Consider the following 18,070-nt stretch of genomic DNA (forward strand, 5'->3'; position numbering starts at 1 on the left):
ATGGGGCTATGTCCTGCGTCCGTCGTCCTGCGTCATTCATCGTCAACAATTGGGTTGTTAACAGTCTAGCAGTCACAGTTTTGATTGGATCATCATCAAACTTTGTCAGAATGTTTGTTTCAATGAAATACAGATCGAGTTCGAAGATGGGTTATCTCGGGTCAAAACCTAGGTTACAGGAGCTAAAAATAGAAAAAGCTTTTTAACACTCTAGAGGCTGCAGTTTTCATCCAAATATTCTTGAAATTTGTCAGGAAGGTTGTTTTAATGATATCTAGGTCAAGTTCGGAGATGGGTCATCTCCGGTCAAAAACTAGGTTACAGGAGCTAAAAAAAGAAAAAGCTTGTTAACACTCTAGTGGTTTCAGTTTTCATCCAAATATTCTGGAAATTTGTCAGGAAGGTTGTTTTGATGATATCTAGGTCAAGATCGAAGATGGGTCATCCCCGGTCAAAAACTAGGTCACAGGAGCTAAAAATAGAAAAAGCTTGTTAACACTTTAGTGGTTTTAGTTTTCATCCAAATATTCTGGAAATTTGTCAGGAAGGTTGTTTTGATGATATCTAGGTCAAGATCGAAGATGGGTCATTTCCGGTCAAAAACTAGGTCACAAGAGCTAAAAATAGAAAAAGCTTGTTAACACTCTAGGGGCTGCAGTTTTCATCCTAATATTCTGGAAATTGGTCAGGAAAGTTGTTTTTATGATTTCTAGGTCAAGTTCGAAGATGGGTCATCTCCGGTCAAAAACTAGGTAACAGGAGCTAAAAATAGAAAAAGCTTGTTAACACTCTAGGGGCTGCAGTTTTCATCCAAATATTCTAGAAATTTGTCAGAAAAGTTGTTTTGAGGATTTCTAGGTCAAGTTCGAAGATGGGTCATCCCCGGTCAAAAACTAGGTCACAGGAGCTAAAAATAAAAATAACTTGTTAACACTCTAGTGGCTGCAGTTTTCATCCAACTATTCTGGAAATTTGTCAGGAAGGTTGTTTTGATGATTTCTAGGTCATGTTCGAAGATGGGTCATCTCAGGTCAAAAACTAGGTCACAGGAGCTAAAAAAAGGAAAATCTTGTTTACACTCTAGTGGCTGCAGTTTTCATCCAACTATTCTGGAAATTTGTCAGGAAAGTTGATTTGATGATTTCTATGTCAAGTTCAAAGATGGGTCATCTCAGGTCAAAGACTAGGTCACTGAAGCTCAAAATAGAAAAAGCTTGTTAACACTCTAGTGGCTGCATTTTTGATTCAAATATTCTGGAAATTTGTCAGGAAGGTTGTTTTGATGATATCTAGGTCAAGTTTGAAGATGGGTCATCTCAAGTCAAAAAGTAGGTCAAAGGAACTAAAAATAGAAAAGCTTGTTAACACTCTAGTGGCTGCAGTTTTCATCTAAATATTCTGGAAATTTGTCAGGAAGGTTGTTTTGATGATATGTTGGTCAAGTTTGAAGATGGGTCATCTCCGGTCAAAAACTAGGTCACAGGAGCTAAAAATAAAAATTCTTGTTAACACTCTAGTGGCTGCAGTTTTCATCCAAATATTCTGGAAATTGGTCAGGAAAGTTGTTTTGATGTTTTCCAGGTCAAGTTCGAAGATGGGTCATCTCCGGTCAAAAACTAGGTCACAGGAGCTAAAAATAGAAAACGCTTTTTAACACTCTAGGGGCTGCAGTTTTCATCCAAATATTCTGGAAATTTGTCAGGAAGGTTGTTTTGATAATATCTAGGTCAAGTTCGAAGATGGGTCATCTCCGGTCAAAAACTAGGTCACAGGAGCTAAAAATAGAAAAAGCTTGTTAACACTCTAGTGGCTGCAGTTTTCATTCAAATATTCTTGAAATTTGTCAGTAAAGTTGCTTTGATGATTTCTAGGTCAAGTTTGAAGTTGGGTCATCTCCGGTTAAAAACTAGGTCACAGGAGCTAAAAATAGAAAAAGCTTTTTAACACTCTAGTTGCTGCAGTTTTCATCCAAACATTCTGGAAATTTGTCAGGAAGGTTGTTTTGATGATTTCTAGGTCAAGTTCGAAGATGGGTAATCTCAGGTCAAAAACTAGGTCACAGGAGCTAAAAATAGAAAAAGCTTGTTAACACTCTAGTGGCTGCAGTTTTCATCCAAATATTCTTGAAATTTGTCAGTAAAGTTGTTTGATGATTTCTAGTTCAAGTTCGAAGATGGGTCATCTCCGGTTAAAAACTAGGTCACAGGAGCTAAAAATATAAATAACTTTTTAACAGTCTAGTGGCTGCAGTTTTCATCCAACTATTCTGGAAATTTGTCAGTAAGGTTGTTTTGATGATTTCTAGGTCAAGTTCGAAGATGGGTCATCTCAGGTCAAAAACTAGGTCACATGAGCTAAAAATAGAAAAAGCTTGTTTACACTCTAGTGGCTGCAGTTTTGATTCAAATATTCTGGAAATTTGTCAGGAAAGTTGTTTTTATGATTTCTAGGTCATGTTCGAAGATGGGTAATTTCAGGTCAAAAACTAGGTCACAGGAGCTAAAAAAAGGAAAATCTTGTTTACACTCTAGTGGCTGCAGTTTTCATCCAACTATCCTGGAAATTTGTCAGGAAGGTTGTTTTGATGATTTCTAGGTCAAGTCCGAAGATGGGTCATCTCTGGTCAAAAACTAGGTCACATGAGCTAAAAATAGAAAAAGCTTGTTTACACTCTAGTGGCTGCAGTTTTGATTCAAATATTCTGGAAATTTGTCAGGAAGGTTGTTTTGATGATTTCTGGGACAAGTGCTAAGATTGGTCATGTCCGGTCAAAAACTAGGTCACAGGAGCTAAAAAAAAGAAAAATGTTTTAAACACTCTAGTGGCTGCAGTTTTGATCTAAAGTTCCTGAAAATTGGTCAGGAAGGTTGTTTTGATTATTTCTAGGTCAAGTTTGAATATGGGTCGTGTTTGGTCATCAAACTTGGCCATGATGCTTGTTTAAGACATTGCTTGGATGCGGTTGTGTCAGGTGAGCGATCCAGGGCCATCATGGCCCTTTTGTTTAAGTTTTTCGTGTATTGTCTTCACACTTGGCCAAGACAACTCTTGGACAAAACTTTTAAATAGACCAGACTAACCTTGACCTTTATTCATAAATAAAAGAAAAAACAAAGAAAAAATTTGCCAGTGCTAGCCCTCAGCCAAATTGATATTTATGGTTATGTGAAAACCATTTCTAACAACAAATCTAAGATGAGCAATCTGGGCCCTCTAGTGATAGTAGCAATGCCTTTATTGTAAGTCAAAGTTCATGGTCCCTTAACTTGGACCAGCTTACATGGCATACAAGTGTTTGTGTTCAGTCATAGTTAATAATGGTTTTTCTTGGATTCTTACAAATTGTAGCTTAAAATATTTCTTTTTTTCTAGAAATCAAGATGGCACATGAGATACATTTAAAGAACAACAAATACCGGCAGTGGATTAAGGCAGGCCTAGGCTTGGGTTATCTAACAAAGGGACTTGCGCCATTTTGTGATGACATAGGAAAACAGCAGCACAAATATATTATAAACCAAATACAACAAACAAAGACTCCTCAACCAAACATACCATGTAGCGCCTGTCAGATAACAACTCTCCAGCCAAATCATGTCCGAGTCTCAAAAGGGATATGTCCCCTCAATCAAGATAAATGTAACTGTTGTTTTCCAAGTAATAAGAGACCCTGTCCAAACAACATATGTGGTGCCATCTATGACAGCATTATACAGTATCATGCATCAATACCACCGGCACCTTTTTGGAAAAACAGTGTTGTCCAACAGTGGTCGACAGAACCGTGGGAGGTTTGCAAATGTTTTATAAATGCTCCTGGGTACAAGGACAAGACATCAGCAGTCGACACAGATTGCACTGGGTTGCTTCATGTTATCATAAATAACAAGTACTTTCATAGTCACATTGGATGCAATGTTAGCGGACCAAACAATCTTTTTTCAAAGGTAACTAGATTTGTATACTACATGTATAATTATTATGTTTATTTTAAATTTTGTAGAATATTAAGCTTTACTGTAATATTAAGTCTGTTAATTAAGTATAAAAGCAAAAGAGAATATTTTTACCTTAGTGCAGTTATTGGTTAACTCTTAATTATACCCCCCAAAAACGAAGTTTGGGGGGTATATAGGAGTCAGGCCACTCTTAAAAAATTATCTGTTTGCTATTGCCGGCCGACCCAGCGAAAATGCCCCGACTCAAAAGTTTTTTTCAGCTTAAAAAAATCAGATTTATTTTTATTTCCGCCAAATCAGCAAGGGCATTCCATCTAAAAAATTCCCTCGAAAACAAAAATAAAATTGGAGGAAAATCACACATTTAATATGTAAAGTAACGAGTGATCATTCATGAGGGCATTCTGTGCGTTACTATTTAAAGTATTTACATAAATAGCAACCAACCAGGGAAGGATATTTTCCTTACGTCACGCAGTACTGCATGCGCGCGGCAATTAAGTCAAATTAACTAATAATAGAACGTATCAAATTAAGGTGTGGAAACGGGATTAAAAATAATGTTTGTTCAGTTAATGAATATTTGTGAAGCATTTATATGGTCACTAGTTTACCATGTGGTAATTTTAATGTGCTTTGGAGTACATGTTTGTTTGTTTATGACTGCCGACACAGATTAAATACTTAGCCCATGCAATAAAACATTTCTGGTAGCAGCGGGGATTCTGTCATAAAATTTACCGAAAAAATAATTATTTGGAAGCTGTGGTCATTTTATATGCATTATTGTTTTGATAGCAGACACAATTATTGCAAAATATCTTCAAGATCATAAAAATGTAAATAAAATATCACAATCAAAATCACAGATTTACATACGTCTAATTAAACTCTATGTCAAAATGCACTTACGATTAATAATATGTCAATAATTGACACGATAAATATCCAACATTTTTTACTTGAGCAATAATTAAACATGTGTAATCATTCCTTGACAAAAAGAAATGACAGTTTTTTTTTCTGATATATAAAAAAGAGGTGGAAGTCGATTGAGTGTCGGCATTTCTTTGATGATTCGGCAACAACTACAGGTGTGTAAACATCAAAGATTCACAGATTCTTCAGAAGAAGCCGACCAGTCATTTGTCAGAGGTCATTTCGTGTGTAAATTTTGTATTTATATTTAACAATGGAAACATTATATTCCTTTTATCTATGGATGCTACTTTTTTTGCGCGAGTGTTTTTGTGTCTTTTAGCGCTATGGAATTTCAACAATCTGCGATAATTTTCGGGAACTAACAATGAAATATTTTAACGATCCGCCATTCAGAAATTATAGGAGACAAATCTTGCGTGTGTTATTTTTTACAGACCTGTAATAAATTGAGTAATGATCATGCATCCATGAGAACGAAATGTCCTGGTGATCCACTATAATTTTTCCAGTTCGTACGTGAATTTAACGCAGGATTAGTTTATCACATCGGTAATTTGACCATGCTTGAATTTATGTCTACATAGTCATTTTTTTTATTTCATGTTATGATTACTAGTGAACATGTTTTTTATTGTTTTTGACTGTGTTTAACATGTTAGTTTTGCCGATGATGATAGTGTAGCCCAAATTTCCACAATCTGTTACAACGTACTAAGCGTATTAACTTATGTTCAGTAAAAATTATATATAAAAAAAAAAAAAAAGCCTACCTACCGACCCACTCTTTATAACTCTGGGTCGGCAATAGCAAACATATATATTATTAAGGACGGCCTCACCCGGTGGTCGGTTGGTCGGTCGGTCCAGCGGTCCGTTGTATTTTCCTTGTCCGGAGCATAACTTGAAAACTAATGTTTGGAAGTCAATATAACTTCATACAATGGTCAAGCACATTGAGAGGAAGTGCAGTGCACAAGAACCATAACTCCATCTTGACTAATTACAAAGTTACTGCCCTTTGTTACTTTTCCATTGCTTTTTTTGTCCGGAGCATGGCTTGAAAACAAATGGTTGGAATTAAATATAATTTCATACAATGGTCAAGCACAGTTAGAGGAAGTGAAGTGCACAAGAACCGTAACTTCATCTTGACTAATTACAGAGTTATCGCCCTTTGTTACTTTTCCTTGTTCGGACCATTACTTGAAAACTACTGGTTGGAATTCAATACAACTTCATACAGTTGTCAAGCACATTAAGAGGAAGTGCAGTGCACAAGAACCATAACACCATTTTGACAAATTACCGAGTTATTGCCCTTTGATACTTTTCCTTGTCCAGAGCATAACCTAAAACGTACTGGTTGGAATTAAAAAAAAACTTGATACAATGATCAAGCACAATAAGAGGAAGTGCAGTGCACAAGAACTATAACTCTGTCCAGAGAAATTATAGAGTTATTGCCCTTTGTTGCTTTTCCATTACTTTTTTCTTGTCCAGAGCATAACTTGAAAACTACTAGTTGGAATTCAATACTATTTCATATAATGGTCAAGTATATAGAGAGGAAGCACTGTGTGCAGAAATCATAACTCTTTCTGGACTTATCTTAAAGTTTTTGCCCTTTGTAACTTTTTATTGTCCAGTGCATAACTTGAAGATTAATGGTTGGAATTCAATGAGACTTCATACAATGGTCAAGGGCAGTGAGATGAAGTACAGTACACATGAACCATAACTCTATTTTGACTAATTACAGTTTGTTACTTTGTTGTCCTGTGCATAACTTGAAAACTTGTAGTTGGAATTCAATACAACTTCATACAATGGTCAAGTGCAATGAGAGGAAGTGCAGTGTTCAATAACCATAACTCCATCTTCAGTATTTATAGAGTTATTGCCCTTTTTTCCTTTTCCTTGTCTTTCTGGACTTATTGCAGAGTAATTCAATAAAACTTCATCAATGGCCAACCACATTGAAAGGAAATGCAATATACAAGAACTACAACTATCTTTAATTGCCCACAACCATAAATGTATTTCAATTGTTTAACAAGGTATTCTGTTACTAGTAACATCCTCATTTCCGAAGTAGTCTTGCGGGGGTATTAATCACATTTAGTGATAGTTCTAGTTGAATTTTTATAAGAGTTTACCCATTACCGCACTAAGATGAAATTATATATAACTATGAGGTTAATGCAGTTTAATTTTGCCAGAGAAACAATTTGCAACAAATGAATAATGATTCAAAATTGTTACGCATAAAGTTGTATTCTTAAATATATTTCAGCAATACAATCTTTTCGCTAGCTCTTATTTTTGTGGGAAGGAAACAAAAACTATTTCTATTTTAAGCCTCACTGTAAAATGTACAGAAGTAGGTTATTTGTGCTTTATAAGTAAATGCAACACGTAAATACCATAACTTCAGTAAAATAATTATAAAATTTATCAAAAACCATTTCTATTCCATTTGCTTTTATATAATCTGCAGTTTAAACACAATAATAATAATGATTATTATGGTAAGTACTTTAAAGTAACTCCTTATTTACAGTTTTAATTCTCAACTTAGGAATTGTGTTTAGTCTCATTGCTGAACACTGTATTTATGTGAATGTTGTATTATTTGTTTTCTGTATATTAGGTACGGCAGTACCGAAATGAGATTTTTCACTCTAGCAGTATGGAGCTAGAGGAGAGCAAGGCTAATTGTTATATCGATGACATGATAGCTGTTCTACAAGATGGTAAAGAACTTGTACATCGACAAGATGCACAGCAAGCTGTCGGGAAACTCCAAGATGTAAGTGTACATAATATATTATAAGTTTGAAATCTTAAGTTATAATAATTAAAATATGCTCACCTATTAATTCATGGTAAATTTTATGATAATAGAAAAAAGAGCTTGAATTTGTTTCATTAAAACAACTGCCCTAAATTTACTTATATTGATACATATCTTTATTTGTAAATATTAGGTAAAAGATGAAATAAATGAAAATAGAAAAATTTGACGATAAATCCTGCCTTGATTTTAGAAGTCGTAACAAAGTATAAGAGTAAAAATTGAGATTATTTTGAAATATAAAGTTTGACCTTATTAGCTCGACTATGCGATAAGAATAAGTAGAGCTATTGTAGTCACCCGAGCGTCTGCGTCGGCGTAACCACTTATGTTAAAGTTTTTGTAATAGTTCAAATATTTTCAAAGTCCATTGACATGTGGCTTTGAAACTTTGCACACTTGTTCACCATCATGACTCCAACCTGTAGACAGGAGAAGGTAACTCTATCAAGCATTTTGACAGAATTATGCCCCTTTTTCGACTTAGAATTTACGTTAAAGTTTTTGTAATAGTTCAAATATTTTCAAAGTCCATTGACATATGGCTTTGAAACTTTGCACACTTGTTCACCATCATGACCCCAACCTGTAGACAGGAGGAGGTAACTCTATCAAGCATTTTGACAGAATTGTGCCCCTTTTTCGACTTAGAATTTACGTTAAAGTTTTTGTAATAGTTCAAATATTTTCAAAGTCCATTGACATATGGCTTTGAAACTTTGAACACTTGTTCACCATTATGACCCCAACCTGTAAACAGGAGGTGGTACAGTGCAGATAACGAGGAATATGCAAAATCCTCGGAGGATCGAGGAATCCTCTCGCAACTCCGCGAGAGTATTTGTCCATAAAAACGAGTGACTCCGCGTGAGAAACTTATGGTGAGAATGACTCCGAGACGAAAAAAAGAGCATGTGACTCCGAGAGAGAATTACCGCGTAACTCCATGTCGGTGTCTAGCTGGTGTAAATAAATGCAAGTGCAATCTCATTTTACATTTCATTTTAGATTACGATTTAAAAATAAAGGTGATTTTTACCGTTGTTGTTTTCAATTTACCGTGAAACAGTTGAAAGGTACATTTGATTAGAAAAAACACTACTGTAAGCGTCATCAAGTTTATTTTTATCCCGATTAATTCGGTCAGTAGCAATAACCACAGGAACCTGAAATTCTATCAAAAACAAAAAACGATTTAAAAAAAAACATATAATAACGGACCAACTTTTTTGTATACTTCTTTATGAAATAAGAATAGTTCAGATTATATAAACTTCATTAATCTTTAAATGTCTCTAGTCCTATTAAATCACTGCGACAGTGATTAAAGAAAACATAAGTTTTTGTCACTGTGTGTCACTCTTTTTGGCTCGGAGATTCACGGAGTCCCGTGGACTTAAATGTCACTCGTTGTCGACGCGGAGTCACTCTTTTGTGTACGAGAAATTTATAATCCACTCGGAGTCACGTTTTTTGAGATTACTTGATACTCGCAGAAATTTGCATATTCCTCGTTATCTGTACTGTAACTGTATCAAGCAGTTTTTTTTTTACTATCAAGCACTAAGAATAGTCGAGCGTTGCTGTCCTACCGACAGCTCTTGTATATGATATGTTATAAATATTTTATATCAAATAGCAGCTACATTTGAAAATTGTTTCTTGTTATAAGCTGAAGAAGAAGGAATTTATTATTACCACTGAAGACTTTAAAGAAATTCTGACTCAAATCAAAGAAAATGCTGCAACAAAAGAGGAATATGAGGAGCTCAAACATAAATTTACTGAACTAAAAGCACAGGTGTTGGAAGCTGAGAAAGAACGTACAGAGATGAAAAGAAAAATTACTGTTCTTGAGACAGAGCAAAAAGAGGTAGAATGTGTTCAATTGATTGTTTCCCTTTGATATACCAGTACATGTATTACTGTTTGTTTCCGGTTGCTATACCAGTACATGCGTTACTGTTTGTTTCCGCTTGATAAACGGTATATGTGTTAATGTTTGTTTCCGGTTGATATACTGGTATATATCTATTACTGTTTGTTTCCGCTTGATAAACGGTACATGTGTTAATGTTTGTTTCCGGTTGATATACTGGTATATATCTATTACTGATTGATTCTGGTTGAAATACCTGTATATCGTTTACTGTTTTGTTGCCGGTTGCTTTACCAGTACATGCATCACTGTTTGTTTCCGGTTGATATAAGTTATGTTATATGTGTTACTGTTTGATTCCAGTTGATATATGGTATATGTGTTCAATTGTTTGTTTCCGGTTGATACACGGTACATTTTTTGACTGTTTCTGGTTGATATATGGTACATGTATAACTGTTTGTTTCTGGTTGATATACATTTGTATATCAGCACATGTATTACTGTTTGTTTCTGGTTGATATATCAGTACATGAATTTCAGCTTACTGTGGTCGAGGGGATAGAGTCAATGACTTCTTATCCAGTTTCCTCACTGGTTTGTGTTCGACCCCAGGAGATGCTTTGGTAAGTTAGCACGGAGGAATTTAGTGGTAGTCTAGTACTGGTGTAACTCTCCAGGAACGATGGTTAGGAAACTACCCGCACGCCTATATGACTGAAATACTGTTGGGAAAAGGCGAAAAATGAAATAAACAAACAAATGTATTACAGCTTGTTTCCGGTTGATATACTAGTACATGTATTACTGTTTGTTTTGAGTTGATATACTGGTACATGTATTACTGTTTGTTTCTGGTTGATATACTGGTACATGTTTTACTGTTTGTTTCCGGTTGCTATACCGGTACATGTTTTACTGTTTGTTTCCGGTTGATATACCGGTACATGTTTTACTGTTTGTTTCAGGTTGATCAACCAGTATGTGTATTACATAATACCGTGGTTCTAAGATAACATTAATGCTTGTATTATAATCTTAAATTAGGCACACCATAAGGTTAGCAAGCTTTGTAATTATGTCTCCAAAAATTTATTGGAGGCATATTGTTTCGCCTTCGCTGTCTGTCCTTCTGTTCTCCGTCTGGTTGTCCGTCCGCATTAAGCTTGTCTGCCTTTCACAGGTCAAACTACTGGTGGGATTTCAACCAAACTTAACTGGAGTGATCAGAACCATCCCTAGTTGTGTGCATAACTGCCAAAATGGCCGACAGAGCCAAAAATAGAAAAGTCTTTAACTCTTTTCTGGTCTTCACAGGTCAAACCTCTGATGGGATTTCAACCAATCTTTATATGAGTGAATTACAGCGTCAGTCCCTTTTGTATATATTGTGGTGTAAAGACGACCTTCCTTATCTGTTGTGATATGTGTATCAAGCAAATTTGCCTGGTTAAAATCTATTTTGTACGTAAATTTAATTGAGTTATGAAATGACAGTTCAGACGGACCTGATGAAGAAAATCATATATTTTATGTTTTAGGAGATAAAAAGACTCAAGGTAGAAGTTTCTCCTCAACAAAAACAGTTGGAAAATGAAAAGACTAAATCAGGTATGTTGTATAGAAAATGAAAAGACTAAATCAGGTATGTTGTAAATATAAAAAAGGCGAAATCAGGTATGTTATATAGAATATGAAAAGGTGAAATCAGGAATGTTTTATACAATAGGAAAAAGGCTTAAAAAGGTATGTAATATAGAATATGAAAAGGCTTAATCAGGTTTGTTATATACAAAATGAAAAGGCTAAATCAGGTATGTTATATATACAACTCAAAAGTTTCTAAGGATCACCTTTTTGACATTGCACATTTCAGTCCTATTATCATCAAAATTATTATTATCATAATAAAATATTTTTTCCGCTAACGATACACATGTACAGGGACCTCCTAATCGTGTACATGAGTAATCAATTTGTTAAACCTTGCACGATAAGCATGTGGAAAAGCATACCCATGGAAATTTTGTGTTATATGGCCATGTGCTTTCACTTAAACGTGTACAAGCAGCAAGACTTCTGGTTTTATTATGCTCCCCAAAAAATTTCGGGGGAGCATATAGTCGGCGCCTTGTCCGTCTGTCCGAGCAAACATTTTGGTTTAGGGGCTTTATAACAGTAAAGAAAACAAAAGAGAACAATAGATCATTCCGTGATCAAAGGGTTTAGGGGCTAGTAGCCCTTAAGATAACAAAGAAATAACAAAGAAAATAGCCCCTAAACCCAAAATGTTGGAACGTCCGTCTGTCCGTCCGCACAAACATTTCAGGTATATGAGCTAACTAACAGTACACTGGAACAAAAGGGAACAAAAGACTTCATTCCGTAAATAATAGTTAGCTCATAAGGAAACAATAGTTAGCCACAAGGAAACAAAAAGAAAAGAACAATAGAAATAGCTCAATAAACCTGAAAAATTGGTCCGTCCCGTCCGTTGTATTTTTGTGTTTTGTTTTTGTCTTGTCCGGAGCATAGTCGGCCCCTTTGTCTCTGTCCGTCCGTCGTCCGTTTGTCTTGTCCGGAGCATAACTTGAAAACCCTTGGAGGTAATTTGTTGAAACTTCATACAGTGGTAGAGGGCATCGAGGGGAGTGCAGTTTCAAAGAATCATAAACTCTATTTTGCCTGGTTTTTTGAAATATTTCTCCCCTTATAGAAAAATCTTGTTCAGGGCATAACTCTAAAACTATAAGAGATATCAACATGAAACTTTGTAGGTGAATAGATCTCAATGGTAGATGTGCAGTGCAGAAGAAACGAATAACTCTTTTTGTCCAATTTTGGAGTTATTGCCCTTTGTTAATTTTAACATACTTTGAACTTTGAAAAACCCCTTTGGGGAAAAATTTTTTTTAAATTCCTGAACATAACTCTTAAAACTATAAGAAGATATCAGAGGTAGATAGATCTTATTGAGAAGTTGTGCAGTGCAAAAGAACCATAACTCTGTTAAGTCTCTTTTTGAATTATCTCCCCTTTTAGAAAAATCTTGTCCCAGGACATAAGCTGTAAAACTATAAGAGATATCAACATGAAACTTTGTAGGTAAGACTATATATCAATTGGTAAATGTGCAGTGCACAAGAATCATAACACTGCCTTTGCCTTATTCTGGAGTTATTGCCCTTTGTTTATTTTTACTTTTTGAAGTTTTGTCCAGGACATTAATCGGAAATCAATAAGAGTATCATCAAGAAACTTTGTAGGTTGATAGATCAAACATTGATTAGAAGAGCAGTGCAAAGAACAATTATTCTGCTATGCCCAATTTTGGAATTATTGCACTTTGAACTTTTTCCAGGGACATAACTCTGAAACTACAAGAGGTGTACTTTCCGGTGTCCAAAACCTATTCGGGGAGCATCACCCGGCTCAAACCGGGCTCTTGTTGTAAAACTGTGTTCGAAATTAACAAACTATGGCAAATCGATAGTCGTTCTCAAAGGCATGTTGCCCATGTCCTTGGGGTATCCCAGAGCGTTGTCTCCAGGATGTGGAACCGATTTCAAAATACTGTAAATGTCTTGCAGGGCCACGTCTTAGGTCGGAAATGTTCAACGACTCAAGCCCACTACCTATTTATTGTCCTTCAGGCCAGGCGCCAACGATTTTCAAATGCTACCACCTTACGTAAAGACTTCCAGAATGCAACTGGTGTCGGTGTAAGCACACAAACTGTAAAAAGGGGGCCTGATGCTGGGTTGAGGTCATAGAGGCCAGCAATTCGCATTCCTTGACACAATGCCATATTCAAGATGGGTGCAGACTCGGGTCACATGGACAGTTATTGATTGGCCATGCAATCATAGAGGAATGGGCCCAGATTCCACATCACAAGGTCCGCAGGCTCATTAGCAGCATGCGGCGGCGATACCAGGCCGTAATTAATGCCCACAGACACCAAACAATGCCCATACTCTGTGTTAAACATCCTACTCATAACATTTTTGATTTGCAAGATTTTTATGCCCCCACAGAGTGGGAGCATATAGCGTTGCGCCTGTCCGTCCGTCACGCCGTACGTCTGTCCGTACGTCGCGAAATCTTGTGAATGCAACTTCACTTAAACCGGATGGCAGATTTTGCTTAAACTTTCAGGGATGAACAACCTTAATATGTAGATGGTAAGTAAAGGAAGGAATTTTTGCTGCAACCAAATTTAACAGAATTATGGCCTTTGTTTGATTTTTTTCACTATATACGCTATAGAAATTTTGTGAACGCAACTACTCTAAACCGGAACGGTAGGATTTGCTTAACTTCGCAGGATGAAAAACTTAATGTGTAGATGTTAGTAAAGGAAGGAATTTTTGCTGCAACCAAATTTAACTGAATTATGGCCCTTTGTTGATTTTTTCACTATATACCATTATATGTTGTAAGAGGGGGCATCCGTGTCCTTTGGACACAGTTCTAGTTTTATTCCACTGTGATCTCCAAAATGTTGATTTTCGTCCAGCTCACTCTTTCCACAACAGGCACACGTCAAGGAATACTTGCATTGTCATTAATTTCATAAAAATCAATTCCTTACTAATTATATTTAATTCTTTTTAATAAATTTTCACATGTATTACAAATATACAAAACTAACACACTGTAGAAAAAGTGATCCTTTGCAAATTTTTGAGTAGTATATAATATGAAAAGGCAAAATCAGGTATGTTATATGGAAAAAGAAAAGGCTAAATCAGGTATGTTATCAAAAGAACGTGAAAAAGGCTAAATGGGGTATGTTATATAGAATATAATAAAGGCTTAATCAGGTATCTTATATAGAATATGAAAAAGCTAATTTAGGTATATGTTATATAGAATATGAAAAAGCTTAATCTGGAATGTTATACAGAATGTGAAAAGGCGCAGTCAGGTTTGTTGAAAAGAATGTGAAATGCTAAATCTAGTATGTATATAGAATATGAAAAGGATAAAACAGGTATGTTTTATGGAAAATTAATAGGCTAAATCAGGTATTTAAAAAAAATATAAAAAGGCTTAATCATGAATGTATTTATTTTTTAGGATATGAAATGGCTAAATCAGGCATTTTTTCTGGGAATATAGATAAGCTAAATAATATGTTTTTGTGACAAAAACCCTTCTAGTTAATTCATAATTTCATAATACTTACTTATTACTGTACTCCTAGTAATGTTCGCGGATACAATATTTCGCGTTTTTCACAAAGTCGGCATTTTCGCGGATTTGTAATAACCGCGAATATTAAGTCGCTACGGCCTAAATTACATGTATTTGATTTTCCATTTATGAAAGTCACATAAATAATTCATCAATTCATGGTTGACCTTAAAATCTATAAACTAGAACAAGTGTATTACTCAAATGTAGCAGGAAATTTCCCGGTTTTGTTAGCTCACCTGTCACAAAGTGACTTGGTGAGCTTTTGTGATCGCTTTTCGTCCGGCGTCCGTCAGTAAACTTTTACTTTAAATAACATCTCCTCATAAACCACTAAGCCAATTTCATCCAAACCTCACAGGAATGTTCCTTTGGTGGTCACCTTTAAAAATTGTTCAAAGAATTTAATTCCATGCAGAACTCTGGTTACCATGGCAAACCCGAAAGAAGAAAAACTTAAATTATTTCTCTTAAAAAAACCAAAGAAGGCTAGAGCCCTTAGATATTGGCATGAAACAATTCTTTCCAGTGAGTGGGCTACCAAGTTTGTTCAAAATAAAAGCCCTGGGGTCAAAATTGGCCCGCGCCCAGGGGGTCAAATTGATTTTCCCTATATGCATATAGTAAAAACTTAAAAATCTTCTTAAGAAAAGAACCCAAAGAGCTAGAGCTAAGATAATTTGCAAAAACATCTTCTTTAATTGAGTTGTCTACCCCAAGTTTGTTCAAATAAAAGCCCTGGGGTTAGAATTGGCCCCGACCCCGGGGGGAGGAGGGGGTCCATTGTTTTTCCCTATAATGGAATATAATAAAAACTTAAAAATCTTCTTTAAAAGAACTCAAAAGAGCTAGGAGCTATAAGATATCATAGCATGAAACATTTTCTAATGGGTGTTACAAAGTTTGTTCAAAATAAAAGCCCTGGGATCAAAATTGGCCCCGCCCCCCGGGGGTCCATTGAAATTTTCCCTTATAATGTGTATAGGCAAAAACTTAAAAAATCTTCTTTGAAAAACCCAAATAGCTAGAATTTTAGATATTAAGCAATGAAAACATCTTCCTAGTGAGTGTCTGAACAAAGTTTGTTCAAATAAAAGCCCTTGGGTCCCAAAATTTGCCTCGCAATTCGGGGGTTAAATTGATTTTCCCCTTATATGTGTATAGTTGCAAAAACTTAAAAAATAAGTTTTAAAAAACCCAAATTAGCTAAATTTTAGATATTAAGCATGAAAACATTTTCTAGTGAGTGTCAAAAAGTTTTTGAAATAAAAAGCCATGGGGGGTCCAAAATTGGGGCCCGCCCCGGGGGTCATTGATTTTTTATGTATTTTTTATTGTGTAATTGACAAAAAACTTATAAATCTTGCCTTTTAAAAAAAACCAAATAGCTAGAGTTTTTAATAATTAAAGTTTGGGTTTAAATAAAAGCCCTGGGTCCAAAATTTGGCCCCGCCAACAGGGGGTCATTGATTTTTCCTTATATGTGTAAGCAAAAACTTAAAAAAAATTCTTTGAAAAAAAGAGAAATAGATAGAGTTTTTGGATATTAAATGGAAACAGATCTTCTAGAGTGAGTTCTTACAAAGATTTTCAAATAAAGCCCTTGGTCAAAATTGGCCCCTCCCGGGGGTCATTGATTTTTCCTTTAGTATGTGTATGACCAAAAAACTTAAAAAAACCTTTTTTTTGAAAAAAAACCCAAATAGCTAGAGTTTAGATAGGTAAGTAATGAAACTATTCTAGTAAAGTGTCCTACAAAAGTTGGAGGTTCAAAATAAAAGTCCTGGGGTCAAAACTGGGCCTCCTCCAGAGGTGTCATTGATTTTCCTTATTGTGTATAAAAAACTTTAAAAAATCTTCTTTTAAAAAAACCCAAATGAGCTGAAGAGGTAAGATGTTTTGATGTTATAACCTGAAACATGATATTTTGTGGGTTTACCAATTTGTTCAAATAAAAGCCCCTTGGGTTTAAAATTGGGCCCTGCCTGGGGGGGGGGGTGGGGAAGTAATGCAAAAGGTCAAATTGTTTTTTACATTATATGTTTAGTAAAAACATCATAAAAAAATCTTTCTAAATAGGTGTCTTCCAAAGATTGGTTTCAAATAAAAGCCCTTGGGTTTTAAACTGGGCCCTTCTCTGGGGGGCCTATATACAGGTGAAGCAACCCTCAGGGCCTCATGGCCCTTTGTTTTCAAGCTCAAACCTGTCCAAAAGGTGACAGGGTGAGCTTTTGTGATGCTTTTTTAAGTCCGGGCGTCCCGTCCATACACCGTCCGTTTTGGTCTGTCCGTAAACCCCTTTTAGCTTTAAAAGACATCTCCTTCATAAAAACCACTAAGGCCCAATTTTCATAAACTTAACAGGAAAGAAATGAGTGGTCACGCTTTTAAAAATTGTTTCAAAGAATTTAATTCATGCAGGGAACTCGTTGGTTGCCCATGGCAACCGAAAGAAAAAAAACTTTTAAATATCTCTTTTTTAAAAAACCATAAGAAGCTAGAGCTTAGATATTTTGGCTGAAACATCTTCTAGTTGAGTGTCTTACCAAGTTTGTGAAATAAAAACCCTGGGGTCCCAAAATTGACCCCGGGCCCCAGGGGGGTCATTGATTTCCCTATATGCATATATAAAAACTTAAAAAATCTTCTTTTTTAAAAAATTTAGCGATGAAAACATGTTCTAATGGGTTCTACAAAAGTTTGTCCAAATGAGAAAGTTTCCTGGGGTCAAAATTGGCCCGAAACCCCGGGGGGTCATATTGAATTTTTTCCCTATATGCATATAGTAAAAACATGTTATAAAAAACTTTTTTTTAAGAACTTAAAAGAGCCCTATTGGCTAGATTATTGGATGCTCGAAACATGTTCCTAATAGGTTCTAAAAAAGTTTGTTCAAATAAAAAACCCCGCGGGGTCAATAAATTGGCACCAGCTGAGCGGCCCCGGGGTCATTGAATTTCCTTTATATGTGTATAGCAAAAACTTAAAAAATCTTCTTTGAAAAAAACCAAATAGCTAATTAAAGATATTAAGCATGAAAACATCTTTTAAGTGAGTGGTCTACAAAGTTTGTTCAAATAAAAGAAACCTGGGGTCCCAAAATTGGCGAGGAGCACCCCTGGGGGGTCATTGATTTTCCTGTTATTGTAAAGCAAAAAACTTAAAAATCTTCTTTTGGAAAAAAACCCAAAATAGCTGAATTTTTAAAATATTAAGCCATGAAAAAATCTTCTAGTT

At 35.4% G+C, this 18,070-nt stretch overlaps 1 protein-coding gene across 1 annotated transcript; it reads left to right on the top strand.

The window, feature by feature from the left end:
- The first annotated feature begins 3,249 nt into the window (after positions 1 to 3,249).
- On the top strand, positions 3,250 to 12,052 carry LOC132720100 (uncharacterized). Its single transcript, XM_060704088.1, has 4 exons — positions 3,250 to 3,947; positions 7,552 to 7,710; positions 9,428 to 9,628; positions 11,176 to 12,052. The coding sequence occupies exons 1-4, from the start codon at positions 3,381 to 3,383 to the stop codon at positions 11,263 to 11,265; spliced, it is 1,017 nt and encodes a 338-aa protein (XP_060560071.1). The 5' UTR covers positions 3,250 to 3,380; the 3' UTR covers positions 11,266 to 12,052.
- Positions 12,053 to 18,070: the final 6,018 nt, after the last annotated feature.

The sequence above is a fragment of the Ruditapes philippinarum genome, unplaced genomic scaffold (assembly GCF_026571515.1).
Source record: "Ruditapes philippinarum isolate M1 unplaced genomic scaffold, ASM2657151v2 ctg7520_1_1_1_1, whole genome shotgun sequence".
NCBI lineage: Eukaryota > Metazoa > Mollusca > Bivalvia > Venerida > Veneridae > Ruditapes > Ruditapes philippinarum.

Excerpts from the sequence above, each read along its gene's own strand:
- LOC132720100 (XM_060704088.1), top strand. The coding sequence starts at position 3,381 with ATGGCACATGAGATACATTTAAAGAACAACAAATACCGGCAGTGGATT. Across the intron at positions 7,711-9,427 it reads CTGTCGGGAAACTCCAAGAT|CTGAAGAAGAAGGAATTTAT; the intron begins GTAAGTGTACAT and ends TCTTGTTATAAG. Across the intron at positions 9,629-11,175 it reads TTGAGACAGAGCAAAAAGAG|GAGATAAAAAGACTCAAGGT; the intron begins GTAGAATGTGTT and ends TTTATGTTTTAG.